Genomic DNA, 18,853 nt, shown 5'->3' on the forward strand with positions numbered 1-18,853 from the left:
ATAGATGGTAAATTTCATCCCGGATAAAATGCCGAAAGAATTACCAATCTATCTCTTTTAGTTTTTGAGTTATTAACAAAAATCTTCAAAAAAAAAACACTTTTCTGACATTTTCAAACCGGTAAACTACACTTATACCAAACATGAATAGTTTCTGACTACAGCGATATGATTTGCAATGATTTTCTCGTTTGTTAACATTAAATACGTCTACTACATCATGTTTAGGCCAAACGTGAACACAAATACAGTTTGATTCAAAGTGTGACTGATGACACCATGTACATAACCTCTCAACGATCTAACTATAAAAATTATCACGTTGCTGATACAATGGCAGCGGCGATATGGGCGAAGAATCCTCATCATCCGAATTCCCCGCCTGTGATTCCAGTGGCAGTTTGGAGAGCGCTTTGACTAAAGTAAAAACAAGAAAAAACGTGTGTGTGTGTTTCTATAGCCCAAATCTGAGGTTATGTTCACAACAAACCATGCGCACAAAATACGCCAATCAGTAAGTAGAGATACTTATACGTAAATAATTTAATCAAATAATAAACATAATCTGTATATATACTCCTGCTGCTCTTTTATACAATCATACAATTAATTCAGGTTATGCGCTATAAATAAATAACAATATTTATGCTATCAATTATTTCTAGGTATACGCAATACATCAATGAAAATAATAAATAATAAAAATGTACACACACTGCGATATCGATACAATTAGTACACCAAATTCAAAAACAAAAACACATGCAGGGGGAAATAGTATGAGTGGTGGTGGGAGTAAAAACTGCAGAGCATGCTAATTGGATTCGTCTGCATTGTGTTTACCTGCGACGATCTTGCTCATCTCCATCACTTGCTTCGCGAGGATCTGATTCAACTGCAAGAGATGCTCACGCTGCTTCTTCTCTTCGATCATCTTCGTTGTGGCTTTGGTTGTGGTACTTGCAGCAGCAGTAGAAGTCTCACCTTCATCTCCTACAAAACAACAAAACAAAAAAGGTAAGGTTATGTTTATTTTCTAAATTATTTTATAGTTTAACATACCATTAGCCAGATTGGCAGTGCTAGTGCTTAGAATAGTTGTATCCGAGAGCATTTTCTTGATGGATTCGACTTTCCTCAATCTGTGCTCTTCTTCTTCAGCGGACAACTGCGGAGTTTGTTCGGGTATGTACCTCTCGGGAATAAAAATCTTATTTGGTGCACCAAATAAGTTATCAATAGTATTCTCAGTATATTTAAGTTCTTTACTGCTTAAAGTACTTCGTACTACATCAGGTGCATCTATACGTTGCCTCAAGGCTCTTTCCATGTCTAAATCATCTCTTGCACGGCGTGTTTCTAATACTGCTTTGTTAAAAGTGTCATCGTCAGTTGTAGGCAGTTGATTGAAACTCTTCCGGATGAGGTTATTATGTGGGGCGGTGTAATGGCGGCGTTTTTCTATGGGAACAGCTCGACGGTTCTTATTCTTAGGTGTTTCCTGACCGATTTCAGTGATTATCTGTCGAGCTGCTTCACTTTTGAACACTGGAGATAATACAGGTGAAGCATCTTTCTCGAATTGAGATATACTGGGTGTTGAACTGGTTCGGCTTAGGTTATCTTCAGGATAGGTTAAGTTGGTGCTACTGGTTGCTTTCTGCACGCTTAGGGTTGTAGGACGAGTTGGGCTTGAAGTGACATAGAAATCATCTTCGATTAAAGCGTCGTATTTGTTTGGACCACTTGGACCACTCGGCGTGACCTTGTCACGGTCACGATCACGATGCCGACGTTCGGATTCACGTTTGACAATACGTACGGTTTTGATTTCGGGTTTTTCTTGTGGCAGTGGCATTGTAAACTGATGACTGGTGGAGTAATCATCAATTGGTGTGGTCCCACCATAGATGTCTTCCTGGGGATTACTTTGAATTTGATTTTGAACTGGTCCTTGTCCTTTGAGATCAGTACGAATGTATAATGGAGACATTGATGATGGTATGGATGAATTACTCTCCCAATTTGATTCACCATGGTCTCTGATGTACATTGTATCAAGGTCAGTCTCCCTCCATCCGGAATGGATCCTCTTCTTACCATCAAATGACTTCATGGGAATACTAGACCTGTCTGTGAGTTGTCTCACCTGCAAACTCAACTCCTGTCGTTGTTTTTGTAGATCCCCGACTTTTTGTTGGACTTTTTGAAGGTCAGATTCCATTAGACCATTACTGTTACCAATATTACCTATCCCACAGGTTAGGCTATCACCTGGGTTGGAAAACTGTGGTGAGGACCTGTTTTGGTTCTGTTTGGATGCTTGGAGTTTCTGTCTCAGGACCAATAACTCCTGTTCCAATCTAGCATTACCCGCGACAGTCTCCTCTAACTGTTTGGAGTTCTGTGCGAGCATTAGGTGTACTCTACTGAGTTCATTCTCTAAAATTGACTGCTGCTTCTTAGCTTTCTCGATAATCTCTGGATCATTGTAACCCTGCATTAATCTACTACGGATCCCTCCAAGAGCTCTTTCAATATCCTCTTTATCCTGTTGTAAACCTTGCAGGGTACCTGAACCCTCTTGAATCAATTGATCCAATTCATATAACTGCTGGACCTTCTCCTGTAGTTGCAGGTGACTTGAATTAATACGGTTCCAATCACGTCTTTCGTCATCCAGGAGTTTCTTCTCTTGCATCTGTTGATTAAACTCAATTCTATCTCTCGTGGTATAACTACTGGATCTATCTGAGCTGGGGAACTTGTACAACGAACCAAGTTTAACCATATTATCAACCAGATTCACCATGGGTTTCCCTTTCTCGTATTGTTTTTCTAAGTCTAGAAGATGTTGTTTGATTGCTTCCAGTTTCTGAAGACTTTCCATGCGTTTAGCGGCATCCATCAAGTGTAATTGGGCCTGTTTAGCAAAACATTAATTTTAGTATCGGATAAATATAAATGGGGAAATAAAAAAGCCCAAAAACCACCACAGGGTGTTACAGAAAGGAATTAATTTAATTTGTGATGTGCAAATGTTGCGTTGGGATTAGTTGAGTTAGCGAATTGAAACATGGTGGGCACCTGTATACTGTCAATTTCATTATAACCCGCTTCGATCGCATGGCAAATATTCGTGCTCTGTCGGCGCAATTGAATCAGGAGGAGGACGAGCTCCTCGTGGGTACGACCCAGGAGGTCACCAGCTGATAACTTTACTTTTGCATTCCAAGGCGTCTAATATATTCAAATAAATTTTTTTTAAATCATAAAAAATAAAAAAATAAACAATTTACTAACCTTCCGGTTTTCCGCTTCGATGTTTTGTTGACTCGGTGCAGGACTAAGATAATAATCCTGCCAACTAAACACAAAAATTCATATTTTAGCTTAAAATTGAGGTTATGTTATGTTTCACTAACATAGTATAATCACTGTCATAACTTCGATGTAGGTTAGAGGTGGATCTCGATTGGTGCTGTTGATAGTCACGTTGCATGGCCGCCATGTTATGCATGCCCATCGAGAGCGAACCTGAAGCTAAACATTGAGGTTATATTTTTCAGCAGAACCTAGAAAGTTGTAAGTTGTTCTTCATGATTGACATGCACTAGTTCTCTGAGAGATATTGACAAATGATGCTGATTTATACATGATGTGTGTGTATATACATATCATACAGTACCTAAAAACGTTTAACTTGTACCTGCTTCTTGGGCCACCCGCTGCGACGCTCTGTTCCCGTCACCACCGCCGCCAACAAACTCCACCTCCGCCGAGGCGGTCGCGCGCGCACCCGCTGACGACGCGGATGACATCAAGTCCCACTGACGGAGTTTCTCACGGTCGATTATAAAAGATGCTGATTTTGATCCGGCATTTTGTTTTGTGTTTGTACTAGTTGTACTCAAACTTTGTTCTGGTGGTTGTTTAGCGAATTTTTCTTGTACCGGCATGTTGTATACAGTGTCATTGACATAGACCACATCTCTGGTGATAGCTCTAGAAGGTTTTTTACTTTTGGGCTCTTTGGGAGGCGTGGCCATTTTGGAATTTGTTACATTCGTTATCCCCACACAGTCTAAGTCATCTAAACTTTTTGTATGTCTTTGACTGGCATCTCTTAACCTTTCCCTCCAGATAGAATCCTCTTCCCAGAGATAACTCCCTTCATTAGGGTCTACTTGCTGTTCACTATCCCCAAGGACATTCTCTAATAACCCTTCTAAACTGTGTGTCCTTCTAACAATCCCATCCTCATCCGAAACAAATTTCTCATCTTTTTTTGAAGGATAAACATTCCTCTGTTGTGGATTCTGCATGTCTGGGACTTTTAATCTCTTCAGCGTGTCCGATTCGTAGACGTTCTTCTTATCGATCTGCCCGGATTTATCTGTAAGATTAAGAAAGTCCACACTGGCAGATCGTGTCGCCAACTCGTTCGCCAACTTAAATGGTTGCCCGAAACTAAAATCACCAGTGTGGTTGGATGCGGGTCGATTGTGAAGGGAACCCCGGATGGGGTTCACGATGTGAGTAATGTCCCGCTTGCCGCCATTGTTAGTACCGCGCTGATTGTTCAGCTTCAACATGCCACCGCCACAAAGAGCGTTCGTGTTCAGCCCAAGGTCAGAATAGTAATAAGGCGCCGAGGTCAAGCTATAATCGTACTTCTCTTTCTCCGAAGGTTTGATATCATCAAAACCACTTTGGGGCGACCCTAAAAAAGCACTCTCAGAAGTATCCGATAAATAGGTAGTACCCTGACTATCTTTAGACAACTCCCTAGTGTGTAAAATCTTCGGAGATGATAATTTTATCTTTGTCACTATCATATTCTCATAATCATGGTATTTATTCGTAAAAACAAGGTCATCATCAATTTTCTCCAAGTATTTCTTGATATCCGTTGAGTTAAATTCACTGTCAAGTGATTCTACTTCATCCCGATATTCTTCGGAGACAGGTCGACGTTTGAAAAGTCTTTGTATGTCCTTTCTGACATATTCCACATCAGAGTCAGAATTCTGTGAGTGTGAAAACGTGCGGATTCTGGAGGTACCCTCATCCGTTTGTAAACTACACAGGGATAAATCATCACCTTTTGCTTTATCTTGTTTTGCTTTGGTGGGTTGGTCAAAGTCTTCCATTGGAGGAGGTGACCTTGGAATGGGTGGAGGTGAGACCAACTCACTATCAGAACTGTCTTGTTCCGGTAAAGCTGTTTGGCTTGCTCCCAGGTAATATGAAGCAGGGCGGAAGACATCCGAAAGACTAAATCTTGGATTAGCGGAATATAAAGATTCTAAGTCTTTGGATGCTTCATCATCTGCATCGGAACTGTCTGATTTACTGTCTTGTACTGAAGAAGGTAGTAGGATATCAGGTAGGTCATTCTTTTTGATTGATTCGTCCTTTTGGATATCAAGTGTATTGGTTCTTAATTTGGGATTGTGTAGTTCCATGTACAAAGGTTCCATTTGTGGAGGAACTTGAGGTGTCTCCAAGGTATCCCCAAAGGTTACCAACTCATAAGGGTCTAATACAGAGGTTGTAAGTCCTTGGGTCATCTCCACATAAGGATTCTCTTCATTTTCATTTTCGTGATTTGATGGAACCATTGCCCCCTCCCCAAAATCAAACGTATTCTTTTTCGGAGTCATAATCATATAGTTCTCCTCAATGATAGCATCAATATCCTTGGCCTGTGTGGGGGTACGCGGCGCCTCAGGTGGCGCAAGTTTCGAAAACTCCGCCAGGATGCTTTTCACCAGCGTGCCGCCGGTGCGATTATCGAGACCAGGCGAAAGTGGTGCGATTGCAGTGGTGGTGGTGGTGCTTAGCGTGTCAGTTTGTGGTGGTGATAGAGAGATAGGCGTGTAGGGTGCGCTTGTGTCTGCCGAGATCCGTCCTGCCTGCGTAATTCGCGCCGCATCCGCATTTTCTGAACCGGGTACAGAAAAATGTACAAACAAACAAAACAATTACAACAGAAAGTTAAGAATTAGAGGGGGGCGAGACACGGCACTACTCGTATGTAAAAAGCTAGCAGAGAGTTAATCAGATAAAACATCTACTCCCGTTAGAACAGATAGGCGTTAGTAACAGAAAGAATATAAAAATAATGTTTGGAGATATCAACAAGTGATGAGTTTTGTGGCAGGCAGGAAGGACCCAGAAACTAACCACCCCGCACACCATATAGTCCCATAGAGTCAGATCCAAGAGACACAAGTCACAAGTATAAACACATTGATGATGATACAAATTATGATACAAAAAAGTCTACGAATTCGTTGTTATCATCCCGATGCACGCGACTTACCTTCATCATCCGACGAATAGCTGTTGTATTGACCCATAGCTGACCGCCCATCAACATGCCGAGCATAACTACTCGCACGTTTGTAATATTCCGGTTTACTGTAGGTTTTGTTCACATTCTGATTCACCTTCCTGTTGAGTGGACTCTGCAACATCCGCTGCTTCCATTCCAGGAGGCGTTTCATCGATTCTTCTCTCTAAGTGGTCAATTTCATCAAGGTTAAACGTGTCTTATTGTAATTGTGCAGCATATAAACTTACCTTTCTTTCACCTTCTTTGTTCATGCTCGCTCGACCGTCGCCTTGCAGTCGCTGCTCGATGTTGGCGAGTCGCGCGCTTGCAGAGCGTGTAAATGGGTCGTATTCTCTCAAGTGATCATAACGATGACCATACAGATGGTCTGTTTGTGCGTTAGGGAGTTCTTTATATTGACTACCATATAATTCTCCATCTAACTCTTTAGATATAGATCTTTCACTCAAAACACTTCTACATCTCGTCGGTTGTAGAGGTAAAGACTCCCTACGAGTTGACGAATACTCAACTGGGGTTGTAGCATAATTCAAGGGTTGAGTATTGGATCTCATCAGAGGAAAAGTATTATCTGCTTGGATTTCATGAGATCTCCTTGGAGGTGTGCTGTATTTCCCTGGTAACTTGGACAAATACTGCGCGCTTTTTCTCATTTTTCTGCGTATCTCTCCTCGGAGTAGAAATAATTATCTCCGTTACGGTTGATATCCAGGCTGGATTTAGGTCGGGCTGGTTGTGGATTAACACTCATAGCCTGATTCAATCTATGAGTTGCTTCATATTCCAAAAAGTCAGCACTATGCGGCCTAGGGACTGAATTCGGAGACTTCCTAACCTCTCTGGAATCACTCCTGGTAATAGACATAGGTGTATATGATCTTTGGATAGGAGTCATGGGAGTAGTAATAGATATCGACTTATTATACGCCAAGGGACTCAAAGGTCTCTTATACATATACTGCTCCGCGTAGATATCTTCATAATCCGAGGGATGGCGGCCATTTTGTGCGGTGCCATTCAACATGTGCGTCTTGGACCTCCCATAGGTATCCGGCGTACGCCGTTCAGCATTCTGTGCGATATACTGCTGCAGTTGTTGGTGTTGTTGTTGTTGACCTTGATACTCTTGATTATAAACACTGTCTTGACTGTATACGGAGTTAGACTTTGACATGTTGCGCAGGTACGCAGGTGGTTGTAGAGTGACATATTTCGGTTCATTGTAGCGCTCGAGCGTGTCGGGACTCGGCGAGGAATATCCGGTGTCATTAAGCCGGCGTGGTTTGGGAGGTGCGTTCGCATACAGCGGTTGATTATACTGACTCAGATTCATGTGGTGGTTGAGATCCTGGCTCGGATTGCTAAACTCGGTCGTGTTGCTTGATGAATGCGCGTGGAGTGGTAGACGCATAATTTGAGCTTGGGACTGAGGTTGTGGTTGTTGTTGTATGATTGGGTTGTGACTATAGTTGGATTCAATTGTTTCATTTAGTGGGTTGTATGAAGATGGAGTGTTTAAAGAAGAATCAGACTCACTATAAACAAAAAAATTAGGTGATTAGCATTATGGAGGTAATAAAAACAAAATGGCTGACTTACATGTTGCTCTGGAGTAAACTAGCGAGGTTAAGCGCTCGGGCCCATTGCATCATCAACTCCTGGGTATCAGCTGCAAGCACATATGTCCTCATATTGGTATGTTCACATTTGAAAGCAAACTTCCGGTTTGCTCTATCCTCTGGACCACAAATAGACACTCTATACGATGGCAGTAGGACAGATCCCAATAATTTTTCTTCTTCTGGACCTTTAAAAACCATATTTTTAATTAAAAAAAAATTTTTTTAAATATAACCAACCTACCTTTATAATAAAACAAAACATATTCCGAAAGCACAAACCATCGCTTCTTCCACAACATCAACCCATCCGACCCTTGCTTATGCAACCACCCCTGCAACGTAACCGGAGCATCACTGGGACGTTTCGCTGAAGGTGACCTCAACTGCGTATGCCCTCCAGACTTCCTCCTCTCCAACTCCCGGTGTTTATTATGCACCGGAGTTGTGTTACTCGTATTCAAATTCATATTGGTATTCATCGTATTAGTAGAACTAGTAGTTGTAGTAGGAGTCCCCGGTTCAGACTTGATCTGATTCTGAGACTGATACACCGCATTGACACTGGAATGAGGTGGAACCCATGGTTGCGGTGTAAGATTCGGATTGTGTTGATAGGTTGTAGCATGTTGATGAGTTTGATAAATCGGGGACAAGGGAGACAACTGTTGCTGATGTTGTTTGAGTTTGTTCTGTTGATAGATGTACTGGTTGTTATAATGCACGTGCAGCGGATTCGTATGAATATTCGCAGTGTTGTACAAGTTCCCTGGAGGTTTATTCATGTAAGGTTGATGGACATGTTGATGGATCATCGGAGACTGCCTCAGATGTTGTTGTTGTAGTTGGTTGTTTGGGATCTTCAACCCTTGCTGCATATAGCGTAGATATTGTGGTGGAGTGTTGTGTTGATGTTTCGGTATGCCATCCATGTCCACTGTTGTGGTGGTGACAACCGTTGCGTTGTGCAGCGAGGCTTTCTTCTCCATGCTGGGATCCAGCCTGGAAATAATTATTTTTCTTTATTAGTTATCTGTTAATGTTAATATTGGATGATTCTTTACCAGTCCCACAAGTTGTACAGACACGAAAACATTTTTCACGTGTGATATTTACTGCGGGACGTTAAATGCTAGTAATTAATGGCGTTGAGCGTGAAAGGAAGGAGTTGTTCGCGTGTGCGACACATTGTGTGCATGCACATTGATGTAGGTCACAATGGCATTGGTGAGCGGCGGGCATATTGACGAGAGAGGCGTATACATCCTATACTATATTCGCCCAGAACACACTGCGCACGATTGAGAATATTATCGCCGCGGATTAAATCGAATGAGATTCCATCACATCACAAGCGATTCGACACGCGCGCACGCATACACGACTAGTTTTGTATATATGCGAAAAATGGGCGCTAGGTGAAACGCAACGCACGTTTTCGATCCGTTTACTATTATTTACGCCGTGCGAATGTAGCAGCGGCAGTGCCGTCGCGGCCACTTCCGAGGTGACGGCGTCGGCGCCCTGCGATGCGTGCTACACACCCCCGGAGGGGTTGAGTTGCGCGCCGCCGCCATCGACATTCTCATGCACGGAACTAAATATTTATTGCGGCGAGGGTGGATGAACTGATTAAAGATTGAATGCAACCAGACTAATCCATTACACACGCGAATGCAAACTGAGGGTGTTGCAAAGGTTGGATTTTAATCTGTTTTGTATTTGTGTGTGTATGAGTTGGGTAATATAAAAATCAATAGAAATGTATTATGTCAGTGGAGATGTGTCAACATAACCTCAAATGAGTACTCTTTGAGTGTTTGTAGTACTTGCGGTGGTTTTGTACGCAATCGTTGGAAATAGCGTGTGATCTTTGAAAATCCGTCGTAAAATGGGTCATAAAATTCGCAACATCCCAGTTTCGAAAATAAACCGACACGAATCGGTCACGACCGGCGGAGTACTGCTTGAATGTTGACATTAATGCAGCTGAATTAAATTTAGATTCAATATGTCCTTGGTGTTTGCAAAATTTCGGGAATTAAGTGAGTCGTGTCCGAGTTTTGGTTTTAATAATAACTAAATCATATCAATAAATAATGTAATTGTTTTTTTAAAAATCGATTCAGAATTAAATTCTCCATCAAGTAATGCAGAAATAATAATAAATTTATTATCATTTCAAAATTACAGGCTTATAAAGACATAATTTGATTAATAATTTAAGAAAATGTAGAGGAATGTAGAGAATTTGTGCTATAACTAAATAGAAAAATTTGTTGTCATCATAATAATTATACAATTAAAAGCAGAATTTAATTCTCTATAACGTTTTGAAAAAATTATAACTCTAACATATCTTGATTTTTACTTATTAATTAATAACTGCAAAATTGTTTTGTGCCAAAAACCTTAAACATGATTCACTGTTCCAGTTTTTAATTAATAACTCGATAACACACAACGCTACAATAATAATTTCTTCAGAAATCGATTCAGTATTAAATTCTCCATCATAAACCACAAAAACTTTAGCAAAAAAAAACATCTTACAAAGAACATAAGCGGTTTGAAACGAAAATATTTGCGATTTGTATCATCCACATAATCAACATTCCGCACGCGTTGTATGCAACACACCTCTAACCTAAAAATACCCATTATTCACATTACTCACACAAAACCACAAAGAAAAACCGCCGAGGAATACAAATAATGCACTCATTATGCGCATGCTCTAGAAAGTCGAACTTGAAGATGTCAACTCACTTAGTGACGAATTTAACACCTTTTGTTTTGGGTCTTTTTTTTAATCTCAAACAATGCGCACTTTTGTTTTTTGTTTTCTTTTTTCTTTATTATTGTAGGTGTTAAATAACTTTTAACCCACATATATACATCGTGGGTAATTGTAAAGTGTGCGCGTGTTTCTAGTTATAGAGAATTAAATCACTTTGTTAGTTGAGTTGCGCGTTGCGTTTCCACGCACGCAGGACAACAATGTGCTATTAATTACATTATTACACGGGCGTAATATGTCCACGCATATAATACATATACATGAATGGTATAAATACTACAAAAGCGTTGTAGGTTATACAAGTAAACAAAACAATGCGTTTAACGCTGTCAAATGTCAATAAAATTGACATTTTGATATTGTATTAACCTAAAAATTTATTTTTGGCATTAACCTAACATTATCTAGTACAGTACCTAGCGTTGAATGCTGTCAAAATAACAAAATTGACATTTTGGTGCATAACTAACCTAAAAATGCATTTTTGACATAGAAGTAACCTAAAACTACATATTTGATACTTAACCTATCATTTAATGCTGTCAAAATCAACAAAATTGACATTTTGGTACAAAACTAACCTAAAAATGAATTTTTTACATTAAATAAATCTAAAAATACATTTTTGACACTAACCTATCTTTTAATGCTGCCAAAATCAACAAAAGTGACATTTTGACATTGAATTAGCCTAAAAAATCAATTTTGACATTAACCTATCACTACTTCATGTATTTGTGATTAATTCACGTCATGTTGCGGCAATAATCCGGTGATGGCACTCGTGATTAGATTTTATTAGACCGAACGCACCTTGTCAACAATCTCGCGGCCAATAATTACACAGATTATAGCCACTTTTTTTCATTTCAGCGCACGCCTCGTTTCCATTCACCGGCGTTATTGTTATGCATTGCTGGGCGTCGTCTTGTGCACGTATGCCTTGTAAAACGGCGTGTTTTGTCGCCGGCCATATTGTTCACGAAACGTGATTGCACTAAACAAATCGCAAACGAACCGAAAACATGTCACGCGCATTATGGCGGCAAATAACCTTAAAAACTAACCGTAAATGCGCTACTACGCCTGCGTACTTCTGTATTAGTATTGAAATGATTTGTTTGATCAATAAGGAAACTGTAATTGAGAATATTAATAGAACAAATGTTGATATTAGCTACACATTACGTTCCGCTTGTAAATCACGTACGCATCCGAGCAATTAATTAATCTGATAATTTTATATCATATAAAATTATGAAATTTATATACAGGGTGATTTAAATGGTAAAAAATGAAGAAATTTTATTATTTTGAACTAAAAAATGATTTTTTGTTGCAAAAAACTGTAGAAACATTAAGAAAATTTAATCAAATTTTAATCAAAACGAAACAAAATGTTTTAATGGTTCTAAAATGGTTTTAACCTATTTTCTACACTAGATAAATGTTTTTAAACCAACAAAAAACGATTTTAAACATCCAAAAATTTATTTTTCGTGCATAAAACTTTGATTCTCTTTTTATCACTAAAAAAATATTAAAATTTATTATGTCGTGATATACAAAAATTAATTTTCCGCCATTTTCCAACATACTGTAAACGAAACCGAAAAAAACATCAACAACAACAAACCGTAAAACGCATTAACATAATAAAAGGCGCTCCGGTCGAGTTCCGGCGTGTGCTCTGCGTTCATTAAAACATAATACGAAGTCATTGCTTCTGCTACGCTTCTTATTGCATAGATTGCATACTTAGAGGTTATATCGCTCTACGCATGCCGAGTTTACCGATACGCCTGTTTTTTTGCCTTCGCGCATATCTTGCTCGAGTTGTTCCTGTTTAAGTTTATTTATAGCAAAGGATTTTAAACTGTGCAATGAACAAACAGGTGGCACTTTAAACATTTAAAATGATATTGGAACAAACGCCGCGAACGGGACTTTTAAAATGTTTCAAACGGCAAATTATTATGTTAGACAATAAAAGTCGGAAATTTGAAGCTACCAAAAAAAACATAACAAAAGAGTGTTTACGGAGAGGTAATAAAAGTAGACACTACGCAACTAATTAGAGTCATCATCATGTTGAATATGTAGTTAATTATTTCATCATGACATGATATTTAACATAATGTTTTATTTTGTTTCTCAGGTAATTTAAGTAGAAATACGCAGTTTACTTTTATTTTTTGGTCATTTTTTGATTTTGCGGAGGTGCAGAGGTCGTTTTAGTAATTTTAAAAAATTAAGAAATATTTTAATTGATTCCTTATGTAATTCTTTACTAAAAATATCAATTTCATTAAAATCCGATTATTATTTCACGAGATATTGCAATTTTTACAAGGAAATCAAAAATTTATTTCGTTACTTTTTAAGATCAACTTTAAAAAGGTTTTACAGGCGTTTTAATCGCAAAAAATTAAAATCCAAGGTTGATTTATATCAATTGGGTACTTATCTATCCAAAAATATGAATTTCACAAAAATCTTATCATTTTTTGAGTAGTTATTAACATTTTAAAGCAAAAAATTGATAAATTTTGATAAAAAATTTCTTAACATTGAAAAAATTATTTAATTTGATTTTTAATAATATAATAACAAACTTCCATTCTTAGATTTAACATTTTTAGCATCTTCTTATACAATTTTTATTTTTTGGTCAAATTTCGCTAGACATTAATGTATTTTGCCCAAAAAATTAAAACTTTTATCTTTTTTCATCTTTAAATGTTCATAATACTCACAGTTCATGATTTAACTATCAACTATCAATGATATAATACCTACTGCAAGCTGAAAAGGCTTAAGACTTAAGACTTAAGTCACAAAACAAAAATTTCAAAATAAAAATTTCGCAATCATTATACTTTAAACTTTGACCCGAATCTCTTTGTACTCGTTTTCGCAACACACAATGCACGTAATTTATTCAAGCAGAACCAACGACTTAACTACTTATATCTAATCCAATTCAACTTCTCGCATTTTTAATTCATATTTCACTTTCTTTTCTACTTTAATCTGCGGTTCGAAAACGAGATCTGCGGTAATTTACAATACCGAGATGCAAGTAGTACAGACGACTATAATTGTCGAAGAAATTAGTATTACTTAGAACGCGCCACGACACCGCACGTACAATTCCAGCAAAGTACTTAACTTAAGTCAATTCGACATCAGTGTGGTTCAATGCACAGATTTCTACTGTATCGACAATGAGAAAAATCACACTAAGAGAAAATGTGAAATCGCAACTAATCGCACAGGATAATAAATAATTCATGAAATTGACAATAAAATAAAACATCCTGTAGATATACTAAGTAAATTATTAACTAAGTAAATTTACTTAAAATTTACAATTCATAAAACGATGAATTTGCATGAACCAAGTGCAAATAGAAGATAAAACTGCTAAAAATGTGTTTTATGACGTTTGTGCAGCCATTATACATTTCGCATGCTTCCGGTATTCCGCTAATTATCAATTACAAACATTTATTTCATTAATTCATTAATTACGGGTGTAAATCAACAAAAAGCATTTCGACAGTGTGGAACCGTGAGAAACGCTCTCACATTACCACACGACCATCATAACCTCAAACTTGATATCCACGGATGAATAATTTATTAATTCACACAAGTTTCAGTTTCAAGTTCAACGCAAACAAGTTCTACGAGTAATAACGCAATCGATTCCTGTTTCAGACGACATTTTCTTTTGTTTGTTGTTTTCTTTTTTATCATTTGCAATTCATAACCTAACCTTTCAACTAGTATACCTAACCACATTTAACACACATTAACATACCTTGTCTCACCGTTGGCTTTCATCGGCACACCTTGCGGCGGTCATCTCGCGTGCGTTGTCTTCTTCTGGGTGAAGAAGAAGAAGTAGTGGTCGCAGTAGGGCAGCGAACTAGCGCTGGCATGCGGCATGGGAACGCATCTCGCTACTCTACTACGGTAAGTGAGATCACAAGATGGTGGTGTAGTGTAGTAACCCCGAACCGCACGCACTCGTCCGTTCTTTTACACAACACGCAGCCTTGAGATGAACCACACACAGGCAAACACAGGAGGCACTTTAAAACCAACCACCAGTTGAGTTACTTGCGTAGAGGTATCCAAATGCTTAAAATTTTGCCTTTTTCCGAGAATTTCGGCACCACTTGCCTCAAATTTGTCACAAACAAATTTTTATTTAAACACTACACAATTGTTATATTTTAAAAGAAAAACACGTTTATTTTATTATATTTTAAGTAAAATATATTAATTTCTTTAGGTGTATGTGGATGAATTATAAAATCACGCGTTTTTTTTCGTTACGAATATCTGAATGTGTATAATGTACAACTGCCGACGAACGTGGACACCGCAACTCTGACGACGCCGAGGTGAGCGCGGCGAAACGCGGTGACTCGGAGAGTGTGTTACGTCGGGTGCCCGTTGGAGGGGAACAGGTAGTAAACGAAGCCAACAAACGCAAAAGATACCGAAGAACACAAGAGTATTCCAGCCGAGAACAAGCAAACAAAACCAGTCGGTCACAGTTCACAACATAGAAATCTACTATACATAACCAAACTTTACAATACCTAGCAATACAAGTTGCCTACTTTAATATTACATACAACCCATAAAAAGAAATTCATTTGTTTCCAAAGAATATAACATAACATAATCACCTGTTGTGATTAAAACTACATTGCATCTCGTGAAAGTATACTAGATGGAATTCCGAGTGAATTGCCACTGCGCATGCGCAGCTTTGATATCAATCGGAGTCCGGGGACTAAGGTGACCGTAGTCTGAGCCTGTGTATGCATTTTACACCGAGATCAACTTCTTTCTGAGCATGTGTGTGCGCATTCTCGAAAGTCTCGGAAAGGAGTGGACCCGCCGTGTTCACGCTCATTTTGTGCGTCACACCGTTTACATTTACAGCTACAGTGCACATTGCACACACCACATGATTGTTGGTTGGGCTGGCTTGTGTGATGCTGTGAATGCAACTCTCATCAGCACGACTTCCGTCGACGTTCAACGGTTGCAAACATGTTTACGTGTTTATGTTATGCTCATTTCATTGAGTAAACCAATATCTGAATATCTTATACGTTGGAAATTTTGGTTTAGACGGTTGATTGAAGTTTTGGAACGCGTTCAACTTTCACATGAAACTTTTCAATGTGGGTAAGAAATTTGATCGAAGGGTGACGCGCAGCTTGCGGCGGGCATTTGTTTCCGGTCGATGGACGAGGGTACGTCATGTGGGGGCACGTGCACATCTGGAATGCAAACAATTTCACCCTAGAATCATCACAAACAAAATTTGTTTGTATAACGTCTAAAAATGCTTTTTTTGCGGAAACATCGGTTATTAATGACATACGAGTACAGCACATGACCAAATTCAATTTGATTTTGGTTAAGTTATGTTCTGTTATAGTTTGTGTATGTAACCATGCATGACGCTTGACATATTTTTAGCGTGCGGCCGAATTACGTAGTTAAATTTAACGGCTTTTCGGTCACAGCGTGAGCAATTCATGGTCGTTGATTGTAATATCGGTTTTCAAGTGTAAGATTGTCGTGTTTTTCACGCTTGGCGACAATCTCGGCCGTACATTGAACACGTCTGACATTAACATGACAATTGACAATCGAAACCGTCTTGAGATATCTCCTCCGTGACGGGTTTACTAATTTACATCGTCATAACCACGTTTTGGTAGCATACTAGTCAAAATTAACCTTAAATTCCATTTTATTGAGGATTAATTTATTTTTTTAAGCAAAACACTCTGTATCTCATGAAGTACTTGATCAATTTGGTGTTTCTTATAGTCATATGATAGGTAAAGAGATGTATAAAATATCCACAGAATTTCAACTTTTAGAACCTTTTGGAAGTGCCTTAAAATGGCCGCCAAAAAAGGTTTTAATAATATTTTCACAACTTGATGTAAAACACTCTGTATCTCCTGATCCAAGTAGGTTTTACTATTTTTTTTAAACATTTATTAATACATAACCACGTCTTACTACTACAGTAGTAACAATTAACCTAAAATTTAATATTAATGACTTATAATTTGTTTTTTGAAGGTTGTTTGCTTTATTTCTGAATTTATTTCATGCTATTGCACTTCCAAGCAATAAATTATGTTGTTATTAAACACCGGCACTTCAAACACCTTTTAATCTTGATCAATTTGATCAAATCTAGTTAAAATTGCAAATAAAATAATTTTATCGTATTTTGAGGTTATTTATAACTTACAAGTATAAAACTCATTCGTATTTGCACATTGTTCAAGATAAATACAAGGTTTGTGCACATTCTGCACATTCTACGCGTGTTCGTGATTAAAATATCACATTACAACACACTTGTGCTCAGTTGAATGCTGAGTACTTGAATTGATTGCTCAACTCATCCAACGCTGGGTGCGTTGCGCGAATTAAAAATTCTAAGGAATTCCATACCGATTCTCCACTCCAATGCCATACTGCAGCTTATATTCATAAAATATTTTGCAAGTGATTGAAAAGTCTCATTCTGCGCTCGCGAGACGAAAATGCCTGTGATTTGTAGCATGGAATGCGCGGAATGTCATATTACTCATATACACGCTCATATTTGAATACAATTAGTGCGTGTGAGCATGTGCGCATGCCCACTAGCGTAAACTATAACCTACACACCGTCAGAATGGTGCTAAAGACTGGTTTGTGGTGAATTTTACACACAAACGCACGGCATGTGGTCAGCCGACAGGTGAATACTGATGAATGGAATATTAGAGGCCATAATATGAATCATTCACGGGTATTTTTACGAATTATGAGCAATATAATCAATAAAACATCGAATAGAAATGGAATATAAAAATTAAATTCAATATTGCCTATGTGGTAATTGGTTATACATTTATGTACACAACAGTATGTGATAAAAAAATTGTTTACTGATTATAGCCTCTTATCACGCGCAGATTGTTGTTTTAATGTTCATTCATCGTGCACTGATGTGCTAGAAATAATATTTACTTTACTTACGTAAGATAAGTCTGGTTAATTATTTGATTAACTAATAAAAAATCTACTGTAAAGTAAATAGAAATTTCACACAAAGATTATGCTAGAATCCGCAATAGAATTTAAGTATAGTTTTTTTTTTACTTAGTAGTGTTATATGTTCAGAGAATATGTAATTGACTTTTTTTATAGTTTTGTTAGTTAGGAAAGCAGAAAAATATTGTAGTGTAGGCTTACAAATCATACATAATTCAACGTGGCGGAATGTATGGTTTCCTGCCAATTAGTAAGGAATTATTCTGTTCTCTTATATAATGTCCTAGGCAACCCAACATACATACTACTGCGTGAAATTGCGTGAGGGTTTATAACAACTAGCTACTTAACTGCTCTACAATGCATACTTATCAATGTTTTTATTGTCATATGTTAATAAATTTTATGTTTTAGTAAATGACATAAAACATTTTTGCCTATTTTTTCTTAGGAATTAAAATGTCGTCTCTTAAATTTTTATTTTAACTAGCCTATCTTATAGAGAATTTTCCATAGATTATGAATCTGCAATTTGTTCCTTTTAATCTCTTTTAGTTTACGAAATATTCCCAATTGAAATAAATCGTCAAAATCCGATAAATTTTGAGCACTTTCAGTCGCGTTTTTCGACCTCTTGCCCCATTAAATTAAATTATTTTAAATTTCTATCTGATAGAGAATTTTCCAATCTTCCGTAATCAACAATTTCCTGGTTGCTATCTTTTTAGTTTGGAAGATATTCGAAGAGAATTTTCCGTAGATAAAGAATCTGCGATTTGTTCATTTTTTATCTCTTTTAGCTTACGAAATATTGTAATAAGTACATCCTATCGACTTTAATATTTGAAGTTTTGAGTTATATGTAAAAATTGCTATTTGTTTAGATAGTGTGCTGCATGCGCACTTTCGTGTACCTACGTGCAACACATGGACACGGCTATTTAAGTGCGTGACCACTCACTGATTCATAAGCAA

At 37.8% G+C, this 18,853-nt stretch overlaps 1 protein-coding gene across 1 annotated transcript; it reads right to left on the reverse strand.

Annotated features, from left to right (window-relative positions):
* Positions 1 to 528: 528 nt before the first annotated feature.
* On the reverse strand, positions 529 to 15,198 carry LOC135797491 (uncharacterized). Its single transcript, XM_065309873.1, is given in 12 exon segments — positions 529 to 993; positions 1,063 to 2,923; positions 3,088 to 3,240; positions 3,304 to 3,367; positions 3,426 to 3,543; positions 3,710 to 4,396; positions 6,329 to 6,524; positions 6,589 to 7,019; positions 7,022 to 7,896; positions 7,961 to 8,168; positions 8,225 to 8,982; positions 14,617 to 15,198. Coding segments are annotated over 12 exon segments (5,565 nt in total). The 5' UTR covers positions 14,652 to 15,198; the 3' UTR covers positions 529 to 814.
* Between the last annotated feature and the right edge of the window lie 3,655 nt (positions 15,199 to 18,853).

Source organism: Atheta coriaria, unplaced genomic scaffold (assembly GCF_025399875.1).
Source record: "Atheta coriaria isolate IRGN ID8LTWV9N9 unplaced genomic scaffold, Caltech_Dcor_3.1 hic_scaffold_8_pilon, whole genome shotgun sequence".
NCBI lineage: Eukaryota > Metazoa > Arthropoda > Insecta > Coleoptera > Staphylinidae > Dalotia > Dalotia coriaria.